Here is a 16,273-nt window from a genome sequence, read left to right as displayed (position 1 = left end):
TTGTTACTGCTTTCAAGGCTATGGTCAATGGTATCATTTTACAGTGTGTACTACAGCACTGTTTGGTAAATGATTGTAACTCATTGGTTCTTTTATGTTTAAGGTTAACCATGGATCAACAGAAAACAAAGAGCTTCCTGATAGTAGAGCTACATATGGATGGAATAGGCTTACCACCCTTTAATATATATGAGAGAGAGTATATAATATATTCTTACGGATAACTGTTTCTGCATTCCTTTCTCTATGATATTCCTCTGGTTTTAGTGGTCATTGGGTGGGGCAAAGCTGCACACAACACCCTCCGTGGCTGTTGGAAAGTCTCTGGTTTCCATTTTACTGAACTTGGCAGTGTCCTGACTGTCAGGCAGTAGGTTATAGCTGGAGCTGCCTTCATCATGTCATGATGTCATGTGACGCAGGAAGAGTGACCTGGAGTGATTTCCTGTTCCTGTGCACTGAGGAAACCGCTCATATGCCCCATGGAAGCTGAGCCCACTGCTGCCACCATCAAACAGGCTGACGGGGGCTACTTCAGTCACAAAGTCATGAGGCAATGGCCTTGCATAATGAAAATTATTATAGCTGCTATGGCCAAAAAGAAAGCAAGGGTATCATGTCTCACTTAAAAAAAAAAAAGTCAAATCCTCTAGTCAAATCTGTTTATCAAAACAGCAACCAATTCCGAATTTCACGAGGCTAGTAGAGAACACATGTGGCTTGTATGCCTGTTGGAACTAAGTATATCCCACTCATTTGTTGACTCAGGCCTAGATGTGATTGTGATGGCCAGTGTCAGTCAGTGTTCGCCATAGAACCGTGTCTCATTTCTCTTTCTGCTCTTCCCTCTTTCAGCCGTGTGGTCTTACCCTGTACTGTGGAGGAGGTGAGTACATCACATCACAATTTAGATTATGGGGAATTCATCTTAATAGAACATGCAACTTGAGGATTCAACCACATGTGTCCTCCTTACCGAATTCCGATGCGCACGTTGAAGATGTTAGAATAACTGTCAACATTTGCTTTTAGTCAACCATGAAGACATATCGGAGCGAGCAATGTCAGACAAAAATATTTACAGTGCATTCAAAGTATTCAGACCCCTTTTTCCACATTTTGTTACAGCCTTTTTCTAAAAGTTATTAAATAAAAATGTTCCTCAATCTACACACAATACCCTATAATGACAAAGCAAAAACAGGTTTTAAGATATTTTTTGCGCGCGCACACACACATCTGTCTATATCTAAGGTCTTACAGTTGACAGTGCATGTCAGAGCAAAAACCAAGCCATACTGTGAAGCATGGTGCTGGCAGCATCATGCTGTGGGGATGTTTTTCAGCGGCAGGGACTGGGAGACTAGTCAGGATCGAGGGATAGATGAACAGAGCAAAGTACAGCGAGATCCTTGATGAAAACCTGCTCCAGAGCGCTCAGGACCTCAGACTGGGGTGAAGGTTCACCTTCCAACAGGACAACGACCCTAAGCACACAGCCAAGACAACGCAGGAGTGGCGTCGGGACAAGTCTCTGAATGTCCTTGAGTGGCCCAGCCAGAGCACGATCTTGAACCCAATCTTACAGCGCTGGAGAGACCTGAAAATAGCTGTGCAGCAACGCTCCCCATCCAACTTGACAGAGATTGAGAGGATCTGCAGAGAAGAATGGGATAAACTCCCCAAATACAGGTGTGCCAAGCTTATAGCGTCAAACCCAAGAAGACTCAAGGCTGTAATCGCTGCCAAAGGTGCTTCAACAAAGTTAAATTATTTTTTTAATAATTTTGCTAACATTTCTAAGAATCAGTTTTTGCTTTGTCATTATGGGTTGTGTGTAGATTGATGAAAAAACAGTAGTTGGGCTATATAGGATGAGCCATGACTAGAATGCAGTATGTAAACATTATTAAAGTGACCCAGTATTCAACAACTATGTACATAGGGCATCAGTTTCTAAGGTGCAGGGTAGAGTACTGGGTGGTAGCTGACTAAAACAGTGACTAAGGGTAGTGGTGACTGTTTAACAGTTTGATGGCCTGGAGTTAGAAGTTGTTACGCAGTCTCTTGGTCCCAGCATTGATGCATTTGTACCGCCTTCTAGATGGTAGCGGAGTGGACAGGCCGTGGCTCCGGTGGCTGAAGGCCTTGATGGTCTTCTTGGCCTAACCGTAACACTGGTTGATGTAGATGTCCTGGAGGGTAGGCAGTGTACCTCCGGTGATGTGTTGGGCCATCTGCACCATCCCCTGGAGGGCCCTGCGGTTGCGGATGGTGCAATTGCTGTACCATACAGCCCAACAGGATGCTCTCAACGGTGCATCTGTAGAAGTTTGTGAGGGCCTTAGGGTCAAGGCAAATTTGGGTCGGCAGGTAGCCTAGTGGTTAGGGCGTTGGGTCAGTAACCGAAAGGTTGCTAGATCAAATCCCGAGCTGACAATGTAAAAATCTGTCTTGCTGCCCCTGAACAAGGCAGTTAACCTGTCCTCGCCAACAGCCAATGAAATTGCAGGGTGCCAAGTTCAATCGACAAATCTCATAATTCAAATTTCTCAAACATACAAGTATTAGACACCATTTTAAAGATAACATTCTCGTTAATCCAACCACAGTGTCCGATTTCAAAAAAGATTTTCAGGGAAAGCAGAACATATCATTATGTTAGGTCAGCAACTAGTCACAGAAAGCATACAGCGATTTTCCAACCAAAGAGAGGAGTCACAAAAAGCAGAAATATAGATAAAATGAATCACTAACCTCTGATATTCTTCATCAGATGACACTCCCGGGACAACATGTTACACAATACATGTATGTTTTGTTCGGTCAAGTTCATATTTATATCCAAAAACCTCAGTTTACATTTGGCTTTGCCTCCAAAACACCCCGTGAATTTGCACAGAGCCACATGAATTTACAGAAATACTCATAATAAACATTGATAAAAGATACAAGTGTTATTCACAGATTTAAAGATGTACTTCTCCTTAATGCAACCGCTGTGTCAGATTTCAAAAAAACTTTACGAAAAAAAGAAAACCATGCAATAATCTGAGTACGGCGCTCAGAGACCAACACAACCCAAGAAGATATCAGACATGTTGGAGTCAACAGAAGTCAGAAATAGCATTATAAATATTCACTTACCTTTGATCTTCATCAGAATGCACTCCCAGGAATCACAGTTCCACAATAAATGGAACTGGGATTGATTTGTTCCATAAAGTCCATCATTTATGTCCAAATAACTCCTTTTGGTTCGCGCGATCAGTACACAATCTAAACTCACGACGCGCGGGCAGGTCCAGGCAAAAGTTCAGACGAAAAGTCATATTACAGTTTGTAGAAACATGTCAAACGAAGTATAGAATCAATCTTTAGGATGTTTTTAACATAAATCTTCAATAATGTTCCAACCGGAGAATTCCTTTGTCTTCAGAAATGCAATGGAAAGCAGGTCGCTCTCACGTGAGCGCGCATGGTCAGCTCGTGGTTCTCTGGGAGAGACCTTACTCAATCCCCTCTCATTCACCCCCACTTCACAGTAGACGCCTGAAACAAGGTTCTAAAGACTGTTGACATCTAGTGGAAGCATTAGGAAGTGCAATATGACCAAATTGACACTGTATATTGGATAGGCAATCACTTGAAAAACTACGAACCTCAGATTTCCTGGTTGGATTTTTTTCTCAGGTTTTTGCTTGCCATATGAGTTCTGTTATACTCACAGACATCATTCAAACAGTTTTAGAAACTTCAGAGTGTTTTCTATCCAAATCTATTTGGATCAATTATATGCATATTCTAGCTTTTGGACCTGAGTAGCAGGCAGTTTACTCTGGGCACCTTATTCATCCAAGCTACTCAATACCGCCCCCCAGTCCCAAAGAAGGTAATTAAAGGGGCAGTGTTGTATTTTAATACACTCTTGAATATGCAAATAAGCCAATAGGCGGGGGGGGGGGGGGGTAGCCTACTTTGTCTAATTATCTGTATGGTAGTAATAATTAATTGTATTTTGTAAAGTGGTTTCTTGCATCGCACAATGCAATTTACAGTCACTTATTTGGCCTATGGTGTTACAGACCAAGTAAAAAAATTATTAATTAATATCGAGCCCTTCATAATGTGTGAACTTTTTAAGTCTCATGCAATGTAGGCCTGCATTGAACACCATATATAGGCTACTGTAGGCTATATCATAGAAATCAAAAGCTATTTCCATGTGAATGTTATGGGATTTGCTCTATTGGTTTTGTTGGTAGGGCTACATTATACACAAATAGCCACAATAGCCTATTAGCTACTGTCTAAAACTGTAAGGGTATAGCCTCAGTGTCCACTGTAAATACGTACCGGAAGTTGCACAAATTTTTCACAATGTTCAAGTTTCTGACAAGACCTAAAACTTTCTGGGGGTGGTTTGCCCCCCCTGGGTTAGAGCTAATTTTGCAACAACAAAAAAATACATTTTGGTGGCCTCTGATAGGGCTGGGCGATTATGGCCAAAATATATCATGGTATTTAAAAATTAAAAAATTGACTGTTTTATGTTTATAAATAATAAAAGTTCTACATTTCCTAGATGAGTGGTGCGTGACCCTAGGGTGGCAACACATACATTCTAAGTGATTTCAATGGGTCTTTCTCCATTTCAGATTGTTTTATACTGTTCAACTTCAACCCCCCCAAAAAGTAATTTTCATCAATTTCTGCATTTGAGATCATTTCTACACTGCCAGTTAGGGCTACATGATATGGGCAAGCAATTTTTACTAAATGTTGTAATTTGACTTGCGATTTAGAGCAAAACACTTGGGTTAACTGTTGGAATCATGGAAATATATAGTTATATATATATATATATATATATATATATATAGTCTTATATAGTTAGAATATAATAGTGGGAACTTTTAATAGTGTTTGACATGACAACGAATGAAAATGCCAGGGAGAAGTTATTGTGACAGGGTAGGAACTAAAGTGTTGATAGGTGCTTCCTAGGGGACCCTATAATCTTTGGTTACATTGAATGTTTTCTCTTAGCTACTTCATGTAGCTAAAATATTCTTGCTTTGCGTTTACCTCTTTCATTTAGAAGATACTGTTGCACAAACAACATGCTGATTTATGATTTAGGTCTACGCCATCACTGTTATTATTAGGCTGTATAGCTAATTACTCTTACTCAGTCAATTTATTTGCTAGCTAGCTAGAGATTAGCATTAGCGGCTAACAATCAGCGGCTAACCAGATTTAGGAACAACTTGCTAAGAAAAGACAAACTAGCTGCATATGCAACCAATGTGAAATGCCTAGCTAGTTAGCGGTGGTGCGCGCAGACTGAACGCAAGTGTCTCGTGGTGGAGGAAAAACAAGTGCGCTCCTTGAGTGACAGGAGCCGGAGTCGGGGCTAGGTTTGTGTGGAAAGCGGCATGGAGAGAGCGAGATGACTCAAGTAGCGAAGTAAACTATAAAAATGAACGTTACACACTGCGTATCACATGTATCAAACCAAACATTCAAATACCGTTATAGAAGGTAAAGTAAAAACCCAAACCGGTCCGTGCATCAATACCGATATATCGCAAAAGGTTCCATCTGAAATACACAGCGAAATTATTGAATACCTTATCGAGTTTACCTCCTAGATTGGAAAAATGTGTTGTGGTATTGTGTAGAAAGACTTAACAATTTTAAATGACAGACAGGAGCATTCTCATTGCCTATTCAGAAAGTTGCAGGAAGAACAGCATGCATAAGTGATTTGTGATGTCTTATGATAAACTTGGGCAAATTAATTAATTTGTAATACATTTAGTTGATTCCCTAAGGTCAATACCTATTTTATTATTGTTGAATTCCGTTTTAATGCCTGGCTTCCATGAGGGCTCTAATTATCATATTTGGACCCGAATGAGGCTCTCCGTTACCTATTGTTCCTGCAGTGATTGTTCATCGAATGTTTTCATAATTTTATTTACAGATAATCGGCAAAAAGCCTAGGCCTATGCAAATTAGGGAGCTAAATGAACGTCTCTCTTACCGATTCGGTAGGCTACAGAGTACAGTTACAAGCTTTCTACCATCCAGGACCTCTATACCCATAATGATGAAACAGCTTTTTATACATTTTTGCTAATTTATATTTAAAAAAAATAATAATAACCTGAAATCACATAAGTATTCAGACCCTTTACCCAGTACTTTCTTGAAGCACCTTTCGCAGCGATTACAGCATCGAGTCTTCTTGGGTATGATGCTACAAACTTGGCACACCTGTATTTGGGGAGTTTCCTATTCTTCTCTGCAGATCCTCTCAAGCTCTGTCAAGTTGGATGGGGAGCGCTGCTGCACAGCTATTTTCAGGTCTCTCCAGAGATGCTCGATGGGGTTCACGTCCGGGCTCTGGCTTGGCCACTCAAGGACATTCAAAGACTTTGGTAGTACCCAATTTGCTAACGTTCATCAGGTCCTAATGGCCTATTGTCCCTCTAACCACACTGATATCAATGCAAATGTGATTGAAAATTACACACACTTATCAGTAAAACAGTATTGTGCTTTTAAAACTGACCTCACTGTTCTCATTTTGAAGAAAGAAGTTCAACAGCAGGTTGAAACTGAGTGTAAAATATGGTCCTTGTGGATGTTGTTTCAAAGCCTAACACAACGAAATGGACAGCGCTTTCTAAGGTAATGCTTAATTAAAAACACCCATATGCATTTTAGAGCTTATGCATAGGCTTATGAGCCCAAGCCAAAAAAAAAAACGTAATACAAATTTTGAGTAGTTTAGTAATAGGGATTATTTTTATATTTTTATAAGGGTGACACATGATCTTTTAGCTATACAGAATATTATACAACCATGCATTTCCATCTCCTTTATTCCTTTCTCGAGCACGCAGAGGGGCTGTCCATAGTTTAGTGAAATATGTTTAATTGCAAAAACATGTTACTATCGATTTTCCCGAACAGATTTCACTTGGTTTCCCAAATTAAGCACTGGGTAGCCATGGTATACAGAGTTTGGGTGGAATATTACCTGTCGCGCAGCAAGAGCATGCTCCTCAAACAGTGGTTGATACTGGAGTGATAAGTGTTTTTATATTTATTTCTCAGCTGCTCATATTAAGCACATGCTCTGCTATAAAACCTAAGTAGCCGCCTACCCAGCATCACTGAAAAACTGACCGTCGGGAAAACGTGAAGCCACCATTCGCTATTTGAGTGCATACAGATGACATGTCTTCTTTCCCCTGCCCCTGTTTCTGCCCATTTCATAATGGGCCATTCTAAGTCTAAACTAATTTTACATATTAGTAAAGATTAAATTAAGAATAGTGTGATGGGTGAAAATATGATCACTTGAAGAGCGAACAGCTGTGCAGCCAGGAACAGAGTGCAAGCTTTTTTGCGACTTTCTCAAATCATCAAAAGCCTATAGTCACATCACGCAGCCCATATGTTTTGATTTATAAGACATTCAGAGGTCTGTATCATTCACAACTAATGTTGCCAAATAACTCTAAATATCGCGTATAGGACCTGTTTCAAATGATCACCTTTACGTTCAACATATGCCCACTCCCTACTGAATGGGAAAATATATATTTTTAATTTGATTCCGCTAAGTTCAATTATGTTCTTACTATAAAATAATGGCACGGGAAAGTTCAAACTAAGGATTCAGGTCAAGGAAGTCAAATTTCTGGTCAATGACCGCCGATTTAATATCCAAAAGTTATTTATGGCTGTAGGTAACAATACAAAAAAAAGTTCTGAGCAAATAATGTAAGAAATAACATGCAACAAAAAAATGTAATACTGCAAAGTTGGCTATGAACTAGAAACAGGGCGACTGTCGGCGCCATGTTGCATCCAAGACTAGTAGCGAACAGCAAAATCACTAGGCTATGTCAATCTATTATCCCCCATAGTAGAAAAGTTTACCCAGCTTGTCGAGGGAAATAGCCTATTCCAAACAGACTCTGGGACGATAGAGCCTACATTTATATAACCAGTAGGTCTAGTTCACAGAAAAAAAAACGTTATTAAAGCAATGAGGCTGATGCAGCAGATCAGAACGTTTTAGGTTAAAATGTTGATAAACAATTATGTCACATAAGTGCAGTATTGTGCACAAGGCAGTAGGCTATGCGCAAATGTTTGTTCCAAAATGCAATTAGAGGGAAAACAACATTGTTGTCAAAAGCACACTGCACATGCAAGTGGTTTCATTTGACAGAGATTAAAATATATGTTACAAATGTAGAAAGAGGGGTGATCTAAAGATGCAACAATTAGCATGGGTGCTAATATGTTTAGCATTATGCCTTTGGCTACTGGACAATGAAAGAAAGTTAATTTGAAAACCAGTAGAACATGAGAGAAATAGGCTACTGGTTTCAATCGCATATGGAAGTCTTTATAAAATAATTGCCTCAGGATATGGTCAGACTTTGGCTAGGCTACTTTGAAGCAAGGTAAGACATGCCTCGTATGTAGTAAAACTTTCAGGTTTCACAATTAAGTATATGTTCAGCTCAATGTCCAGCTCATTGCAAAGATGTGTGTGATGCATTGATCAAATTAAATTATTTGTCACATGCGCCGAATACAACCTTAGTACACCTTACAGTGAAATGGTTAAAAACAATGCAGTTTTAATAAAAAAATCTGTGTCAAATTCAGTTTATTTAGTAAATACTTTAACAATAAAAAAAAAGAAGAAAAAATAGCAAATAATGCAAATAGTCCTCGTAGCTGTTTTGGTTAGCTGTTCAGGAGTCTTATAGCTTGGTGGCAGAAGCTGTTAGGAAGCCTTTTGGACCTAGGTTTAGCTCTCGGTAGTAGAGAGAACAGTCTATGACTAGGGGGGCTTGAGTCTTTGGCAATTTTTAGGGCCTTCTGACACCGCCTGGTATATAGGTCCTGGATGACAGGAATCTTTGCCCCAGTGATGTACTGGGCCGTACGCACTACCCTCTGTAGTGCCTTGCGGTCGGAGCCCAAGCAGTTGCCATACCAGGCGGTGATGCAACCAGTCAGGATGCTCTCTGGTGCATTTTGAGGATCTAAGGGCCAATGCCAAATCTTTTCAGTTTCCTGAGAATAGGCGTTGTCGTTCCCTCTTCACGACTTTCTTGGTGTGTTTGGACCATGACAGTTTGTTGGGGACTCCAAGGAACTTGAAGCTCTCAACCTGCTCCACTACAGCCCGTCGATGAGAAACGTGTAGTCACGTTGAGGGAGAGGTTGTTATCCTGGCACCACCCAGTCAGGTCTCTGACCTCCTCCCTATTGGCTGTCTCATTGTTGTCGGTGATCAGGCCTACCGCTGTTGTGTCGTCAGCAAACTTAATGATGGTGTTGGAGTCGTGCCTGGCTGTGCAGTCATGGGTTGACAGGGAGTACAGGAGGGGACTGAGCACGCACCCCTGAGGGGCCCCCGTGTGGAGGATCACCCTGGCAGATGTGTTGTTACCTACCCTTACCACTTGGGGGCGGCCTGTCAGGAAGTCCAGGATCCAGTTGCAGAGGGAGGTTTTTAGTCCCAGTGTCCTTAGCTTAGTGATGAGCTTTGAGGGCACTATGGTTTTGAACGTTGCGCTGTAGTCAATGAAAAGCATTCTCACATAGGTGTTCCTTTTTGTCCAGGTGGGAAAGGCCTTTGTTGAGTGCAATATAGATTGCATCATCTGTTGGGGCGGTATGCAAATTGGAGTGGGTCTAAGGTTTCTTGGATAATGGTGTTGTGAGCCATGACCAGCCTTTCAAAGCACTTCATGGCTACAGACGTGAGTGCTACAGGTTGGTAGTCATTTAGGCAGGTTACCTTGATGTTCTTGGGCACAGGGACTATGGTGGTCTGCTTGAAACATGTAGCTATTACAGACCCGGTCAGGGATATGTTGAAAATGTCAGTGAAGACACTTGCCAGTTGATCAGCACATGCTGATACACGTCCTGGTAATCCGTCTGGCCCTGCGGCCTTGTGAATGTTGACCTGTTTAAAGGTCTTACTCACATTGGCTATGGAGAGTGTGATCACACAGTCGTCCGGAACAGCTGGTGCTCTCATGCATGTTTCAGTGTTACTTGCCTCGAAGCGAGCATGGAAGTAATTCAGCTTGTCTGGTAGGTTTGTCTCACTGGGCAGCTCATGGCTGTGCTTCCCTTTGTAGTCTGTAATAGTATGCAAGCCCTGCCACATCTGACGAGCGTCAGAGCCGGTGTGGTAGGATTCAGTTTTAGTCCTGTATTGACGCTTTGCCTGTTTGATGGTTTGTCTGAGGGCGTAGCGGGATTTCTTATAAGCGTCCGGGTTAGAGTCCCGCTCCTTGACCGCGGCAGCTTTACCCTTAAGCTCAGTGCGGATGTTGCCTGGAAACCAATGGTTTCGGGGTATGTACGTACGGTCACTGTGGGGACGACGTCATTGATGAGGCCAGTGACTGATGTGGTGTACTCCTCAATGCCATCGGAAGAACCCCCGGAACATTTTCCAGTCTGCAAGAAAAAGAGCAAAAACTGATGTAGCCTGCCTTCCGTTGCCTATGCACTTGAATGGCGAATGGGAAGCGTGCTTCAATTACCAGTTGAGAGAGAAAAATAGTAGCTCTTTTTAATCATGGCCATCAACTGTTAATAACGTGATTGCATTTAGAGTTGTTGTGCATTGATTGGGCTTATAAAAGCGCATGTTTAACTCCAGCAGCAAAGAAAGAGCTGATTGACGCGCTGTAGCAGCAGCTCTTGCACTGACAGATCTTCTGCTCATAAGTAACATAACGAATATACACACTGCAATTGAATTCCACAACATTATGCAAATGGACCTATCGACCGATAAACACAACCAGTCAAATGTATTTCCATCAATGATTAGGCTGAAAAGCATTATTCTCGATCTCTCTATGGTTCTGGATTTGAGTAGTGTTATTGGAATCTGACAGTGTTAGTAAATATTTTGATTCCTTTGTGTGAAGAGGATGGAGGTAGCTTACTTGTTGCTCTTGTTTGTATGGGTTACTGTTATAAAACGTTCTGACTCACACACTGTCCTTATATGGCAATGATGTGTGTGTTCAGTGAGGGATGGATTATAGTTACACTGCCTTCCAAGTATTCACACCCCTTTACTTTTTCCACATTTTGTTTTACAGCCTGCATTTTAAAATGGATTCAATTTATATTATTGTCACTGGCCTACACACAATACTGCATAATATCAGTGGAATTGTTTTTTATTGTTACAAATTAATAAAAAATGACAAGCTGAAATGTCTTGCGTCAAGAATTCAACCCCTTTTTATGTCAAGCTTAAATAAGTTCAGGAGTACATTTACTAAACAAGTCACAGTAAATTGCATGGATTTTTTTATGATTACCTCATCTCTGTATCCCACACGTTCAATTATCTGTTAGGTCCCTCAGTCGAGCAGTCAATTTCAAACACGGACTCAACCACAAAGACAAAGGAGATTTTCCAAGGCCTCGCAAAGGACGACACCTATTGGTAGATGGGTAAAAAACAAAACGCATTGAATATCCGTTTGAGCATGGTGAAGTTATTAATTACACTTTGAATGGTGTATCAGTACAGCGTCACTACAAAGATACAGGCGTCCTTCCTAACTCTCTTGCCGGAGAGTAAGGAAACCGCTCAGGGATTTCACTGAGGCCAATGATGACTTTAAAACAGTTAATGGCTGTGATAGAACTGAGGGATCAACATTTTAGTTATTGCACAATACTGACCTAATTGACAGAGTGAAAAGAAGGAAGCCTGTACAGAATAATATTCCAAAACACGCACCCTGTTGGCAACAAGGTACTAAAGTAATACTGCAAAAAAAGAGGCAAAGTAATTAACTTTTTGTCCTGACTACAAAGTGTTATGTTTGGAGCAAATCCAATGCTACACATTACGGTGTACCACTCTCCGTATTGTCATGGAGAGTGGTGAATAATTATCTCATCAATATACTGTATATTAGTTTCATTTGTCATATTTTATATTTTTACAAATATTAGCATGTTTCTTTCACTTTGACAGAGTATTTTTGGTAGATCATTGACAAAATGGGTAAAAAGTCAAGGTGTGAATACATTCTGAAGTCACTGTACGTTCAAATGATTAGAAAATGAACTATGAAGTAGGGACGGGAATTTTTTAATTATTGCACTATTCTAATAATATTTCGCATATCTGGAGAGTCAAAACATACAGTGCATTCGGAAAAGTATTCAGACCCCTTCACTTCCACATTTTGTTACATTACAGCCTTATTCTAAAATGGATTCAATAGTTTTATTTACCTCAATCTCCACACAATACCCCATAATGACAAAGCAAAAACAGTAAAAAAAAAAAAAAAAACATTGCGAATGTATAACACTTTTTTTAAACGATCACATTTACATAAGTATTCAGACATTTACATAAGTATTTACTCAGTACTTTGTTGAAGCACCTTTGGCAGCAATTACAGCCTCGAGTCTTCTTGGGTATGACGCTACAAGCTTGGCACACCTGTATTGGGAGTTTCTCCCATTCTTCTCTGCAGATCCCCTCAAGCTCTGTTTGGTTTGGGGTAGTGCTTCGCTGCACAGCTATTTTCAGGTCTCTCCAGAGATGTAAAATCAGGTTCAAGACCGGACTCTAGCTGGGCCACTCAAGGACATTCAGAGACTTGTCCCAAACTCACTCTTGCGTTGTCTTGGCTGTGTGCTTAGGGTAGTTGTCCTGTTGGAAGGTCAACCTCCACCCCAGCCTGAGCGCTCTTGACCAGGTTTTCAGCAAGGATCTCTGTACTTTGCGCCGTTCATCTTTCCCTCGATCCTGACTAGTCTCCCAGTCCCTGCCGCTGAAAAACATCCCCACAGTATGCTGCTGCCACAACCATGCTTCACCGTAGGGATGGTGCCAGGTTTCCTGCAGACGTGACGCTTGGCATTCAGGCCAAAGAGTTCAATCTTGGTTTCATCAGACCAGAGAATCTTGTTTCTCATGGTCCGAGAGTCGTTTAGGTGCCTTTGGGCAAACTCCATCGGGCTGTCATGTGCCTTTTGCTGAGGAGTGGCTTCTGTCTGGCCACTCTACCATAAAGGCCTGATTGGTGGAGTGCTGCAGAGATGGTTGTCCTTCTGGAAGGTTCTCCCATCTCCACAGAGGAACTCTGGAGCTCTGTCAGAGTGACCGTCGGGTTCTTGGTCACCTCCCTGATCAAGGCTCTTCTCCCCCGATTGCTCAGTTTGGAAGAGTCTTGGTTGTTCCCAACATCTTCCATTTAAGAATGATGGATGCCACTGTATTCTTGTGGACCTTCAATGCCAAAGACGTTTTTGGTAACCTTCCCCAGATCTGTGCCTCGACACAATCATTTCTCGGAGCTCTACGGACAATTCCTTTTGAACTTGTGGCTTGGTTTTTGCTCTGACGTGCGCTGTGAAGTATGGGACCTAATATACAGTGGGGCAAAAAAGTATTTAGTCAGCCACCAATTGTGCAAGTTCTACCACTTAAAAAGATGAGAGGCCTGTAATTTTCATCATAGGTACACTTCAACTATGACAGACAAAATGAGAAAAAAAATCCAGAAAATCACATTGTAGGATTTTTAATGAATTTATTTGCAAATTATGGTGGAAAATAAGTATTTGGTCACCTACAAACAAGCAAGATTTCTGGCTCTCACAGACCTGTAACTTCTTCTTTAAGGGGCTCCTCTGTCCTCCACTCGTTACCTGTATTAATGGCACCTGTTTGAACTTGTTATCAGTATAAAAGACACCTGTCCACAACCTCAAACAGTCACACTCCAAACTCCACTATGGCCAAGACCAAAGAGCTGTCAAAGGACACCAGAAACAAAATTGTAGACCTGCACCAGGCTGGGAAGACTGAATCTGCAATAGGTAAGCAGCTTGGTTTGAAGAAATCGACTGTGGGAGCAATTATTAGGAAATGGAAGACATACAAGACCACTGATAATCTCCCTCGATCTGGGGCTCCACGCAAGATCTCACCCCGTGGGGTCAAAATGATCACAAGAACGGTGAGCAAAAATCCCAGAACCACACGGGGGGACCTAGTGAATGACCTGCATAGAGCTGGGACCAAAGTAACAAAGCCTACCATCAGTAACACACTACGCCGCCAGGGACTCAAATCCTGCAGTGACAGACGTGTCCCTCTGCTTAAGCCAGTACATGTCCAGGCCCGTCTGAAGTTTGCTAGAGAGCATTTGGATGATCCAGAAGAAGATTAGGAGAATGTCATATGGTCAGATGAAACCAAAATAGAACCTTTTGGTAAAAACTCAACTCGTCGTGTTTGGAGGACAAAGAATGCTGAGTTGCATCCAAAGAACACCATACCTACTGTGAAGCATGGGGGTGGAAACATCATGCTTTGGGGCTGTTTTTCTGCAAAGGGACCAGGACGACTGATCCGTGTAAAGGAAAGAATGAATGGGGCCATGTATCGTGAGATTTTGAGTGAAAACCTCCTTCCATCAGCAAGGGCATTGAAGATGAAACGTGGCTGGGTCTTTCAGCATGACAATGATCCCAACCACACCGCCCGGGCAACGAAGGAGTGGCTTCGTAAGAAACATTTCAAGGTCCTGGAGTGGCCTAGCCAGTCTCCAGATCTCAACCCCATAGAAAATCTTTGGAGGGAGTTGAAAGTCCGTGTTGCCCAGCAACAGCCCCAAAACATCACTGCTCTAGAGGAGATCTGCATGGAGGAATGGGCCAAAATGCCAGCAACAGTGTGTGAGAACCTTGTGAAGACTTACAGAAAACGTTTGACCTCTGTCATTGCCAACAAAGGGTATATAACAAAGTATTGAGAAACTTTTGTTATTGACCAAATACTTATTTTCCATCATAATTTGCAAATAAATTCATTAAAAATCCTACAATGTGATTTTCTGGATTTTTTTATTCTCATTTTGTCTGTCATAGTTGAAGTGTACCTATGATGAAAATTACAGGCCTCTCTCATCTTTTTAAGTGGGAGAACTTGCACAATTGGTGGCTGACTAAATACTTTTTTGCCCCACTGTAGACAGATGTGTGCTTTTCCAAATCATGTCCAATCAATTGAATTTACCACAGGTGGACTCAATGGAAACAGGATGCACCTGAGCTCAATTTCGAGTCTCATACCTATGTAAATAAGGGATTTCAGTTTTTTTACTTGTAATAAATTTGCTAAAAAAACGGTTTTCGCTTTGTCATTATACGGTATTGTGTGTAGATGGATGAGGAAAAATATATATTTAATCCAAAAAAAGTCAAGGGGTCTGAACACTTTGATAATGCACTGTAATATATATATTTTTTAATTGCTCTTCACCAATCAGAATGATGCAGAGGGCAGTACATAAATAAAAAAAAGACAACAGCGAACGGGCTGCTTTTCTCAAGTAGTTTTTGGCTAACAGTGAAAGAAGTCTGATATTCGCCATACTATAACTGATTTGAACTGATTCTGTTACAAAAATGTTTTCTGGTGACTGTTCACATTGATCTGTGTTAGCTCCTCTGTTAGGTGCGCCTGTAATTGCTATTTGAAGAGCGGAAAATAGCATACCACTGTCAAGGCTGACTGAAGGGCTAAATCCGCAGTAGTAGCGCGATGCACAGTCATACATACTGCATTCAGTAATAACTGCCCTTCCCTACCGTGATGAGAGGAAAACGTCCTGGAAGACTGGTAGTGAATGGAACAAAACAAAAATACCCTGGCCTTCAGATACTGACTTGTTGATCTGATACAGGCTTAGTATCCACAGTATAAGCATGGCATAAAAACAGACCTGCAGCACCATCATGAATGGCTTGTTTCATTAATTACACAAACATTTATGAACAGTGATCAAACTAGTTGAAAAACTGAGTGCTTGTTTAAATTCCTTTGTCTAATTCAGGAAAATTTGAATGTCTCATTTAACCTAGGGCCATATGTTGGTTAATTAACATAGTTGTTTGTGTATATGCGTGCGCGTGTGTGCGCCTACAGTATGTGTGTGACTGCATGCGTTTGGGCGAGTAAGAGGGAATGCCTTTTGATGTGAAAGGAATAAGTGTTGTCCTCTACAGGGCCCAGAACAGAGGAGACGGACAGTAAAACTCTTGTTTGATCAGAGCTCTGTTCTCTGGACAATTTGTCTGTTTAGCCTACTCTTCTTGCTTGTTGTGGCTAGGAGACGATGCATAAAAACTACATTGTTTTTGGTTGGCACAATACCCA

The 16,273-nt window shown here is 41.3% G+C and overlaps 1 protein-coding gene across 2 annotated transcripts in view; it reads left to right on the top strand.

The window, feature by feature from the left end:
• LOC120062976 (phosphatidylinositol transfer protein beta isoform-like) overlaps nucleotides 1–16,273 on the top strand; it is a 43,094-nt gene that overhangs the window by 7,155 nt on the left and 19,666 nt on the right. For both annotated transcript variants that reach the window (XM_039013026.1, XM_039013027.1), the window contains exon 2: nucleotides 856–886. In XM_039013026.1, the coding sequence (XP_038868954.1) occupies nucleotides 856–886 (31 nt within the window). The remainder of the gene's footprint in view (nucleotides 1–855; nucleotides 887–16,273) is intronic.

This window comes from Salvelinus namaycush, chromosome 18, assembly GCF_016432855.1.
Source record: "Salvelinus namaycush isolate Seneca chromosome 18, SaNama_1.0, whole genome shotgun sequence".
Taxonomy (NCBI): domain Eukaryota; kingdom Metazoa; phylum Chordata; class Actinopteri; order Salmoniformes; family Salmonidae; genus Salvelinus; species Salvelinus namaycush.
This window is presented reverse-complemented; position numbering and strand designations above follow the sequence as displayed.